At 43.8% G+C, this 1,844-nt stretch overlaps 1 protein-coding gene across 1 annotated transcript; it reads right to left on the bottom strand.

Moving 5' to 3' along the window:
* Positions 1–228: 228 nt before the first annotated feature.
* On the bottom strand, positions 229–690 carry LOC140035607 (uncharacterized). The gene has a single exon (XM_072076906.1). It carries the CDS (start codon positions 688–690, stop codon positions 229–231), a length of 462 nt encoding a protein of 153 aa, XP_071933007.1.
* Positions 691–1,844: the final 1,154 nt, after the last annotated feature.

The following is a 1,844-nucleotide window of genomic DNA, read 5'->3' as shown; positions in this document are numbered from 1 at the left end:
CCAAATCCATTACACTGGCTTCGATTTATACCTCCCCAATAATGAATCAGAATCTTGCTGGTACAGAAATGGAAATGACTAACTAACTCCTTCAGCAGACGGTTATAACTAACTTTTAACAATTTTGGCTCCAATGCCAATTTACACTAATGCCCCTCCAACTTCTAGTCCAATTGCAATTGAGTCCCTATTCCTGACAATACCCTCTCCTTAAAGGCAGCCTTGTCCTCAAGGCTGGAAATTTGGAAATTGGCTATTGATAAAGGATTGATCTTCCCATGATGCTTCTTCTTCTCCCAGTTGATGCCACTTGATGAGGTATTGGATAACAGGAGCACCATTCTGCATGATGACCCTCCTTTGTAGAATGGCAGCAGGCTGCAATAAGCATTGATCTTGGTGGTCAAGTTCTGGAAGCATAGGATTAGTAGCTTGATGTGGCCCCAATTTTGGTTTAAGAAGGGAGACATGGAACACTGGGTGGATTTCGGCTCCTGCTGGTAGTTGGAGCTTGTAAGCCACAGCACTGATCTTCTCTATGATTTGAAAAGGTCCATAAAATTTTGCAGCGAACTTCAAACTCTTCCTGATTGCTATAGATTGTTGGCGATATGGCTGCAACTTGAGAAAAACCCAATCCCCTACTACAAACTGCCTTTCTGTCCTGTGTTTGTCAGCAAACACCTTCATCTTGGTGCAGATGCTCCTTAATCCTCTGCAGCATTTGAGCTCTAGTTTGCAGCATATTGGTGGCTGCTGGTATCACAGTGTCTTAGTAAGGTCCCATAGGTAGGGACAGTGGCTTATAGCCATAGAGAGCCTCAAATGGGGTAGCTCCTAGGCTAGTGTGGTAGGAAGTATTGTACCAAAGTTCTGCCAGGCTTAACCAGTGACTCCATTGAGTTGGATTTTCACCTGTCATACACCTCAAGTAAGCCTCCAGGCACTGATTAAGCCTCTCACTCTGACCATCTGTCTCAGGATGGTAAGAAGAGCTATAGTGTAGCTCAGTTCCAGCCAACTTGAACAGCTCTTGCCAGAATTTACTAGTAAAAATTCTGTCTCTATCTGTTACAATAGATTCAGGCAGACCGTGTAGCTTATAGATATGGTCCAAGAAAACTTGAGCCACTTGTGCTGCTAAGAAGGGATGTGAAAGGGCTATAACGTGACCAAATTTTGTCAGTCTGTCTATGACCACCAAAATGGTATCAAAGCCTTTGGAACTAGGTAACTTCTCTATGAAATCCATGGTGATGTGTGACCAAGCCTAAGTTGGTATAGGAAGAGGCTGCAACAGCCCAGGATAAGGCACATGCTCACTCTTGTTCCTCTGGCACACCTCACATCCCTGCACAAAATAAATAATGTCCCTCTTCATCCCGAGCCAATAAAACATGCTCTGCAGTCTTTGAGCACAGGCTCTTTGGCCAGAATGACCTCTAATAGGGGACTCATGCATGGTTTTGATTATCTTCTGTTTAATCTCCTGACTATCTCCCACATACAACCTCCTTTTATACTTGAGTACCCCCTGGTTGAGTCTGAAATCAGAATTCTGTGGTTCAAGGTCCAGTAGTAGCTGACTCAGTAGGTTCTGGCACTGTTGGTCTGCAAAGTAACTATCCTACAGTTCTTGCATCCATACAGGCTGAGCTGTGGTTATTGCCATGAGTTGTTGCTGCTCAGACAAGTAGTCAGGGGTAACTCTTCTAGACAATACATCAGCAACTGTGTTCTCAGAGCCCTTCTTATATTGAATCTCATAAACCAAGCCCAGCAACTTGGTTAGCCATTTGTACTGTGCAGTGGTAGTTAATCTCCGTTCTAACAAAAACTTAAGT

The sequence above is a fragment of the Coffea arabica genome, chromosome 2c (assembly GCF_036785885.1).
Source record: "Coffea arabica cultivar ET-39 chromosome 2c, Coffea Arabica ET-39 HiFi, whole genome shotgun sequence".
NCBI lineage: Eukaryota > Viridiplantae > Streptophyta > Magnoliopsida > Gentianales > Rubiaceae > Coffea > Coffea arabica.
This window is presented reverse-complemented; position numbering and strand designations above follow the sequence as displayed.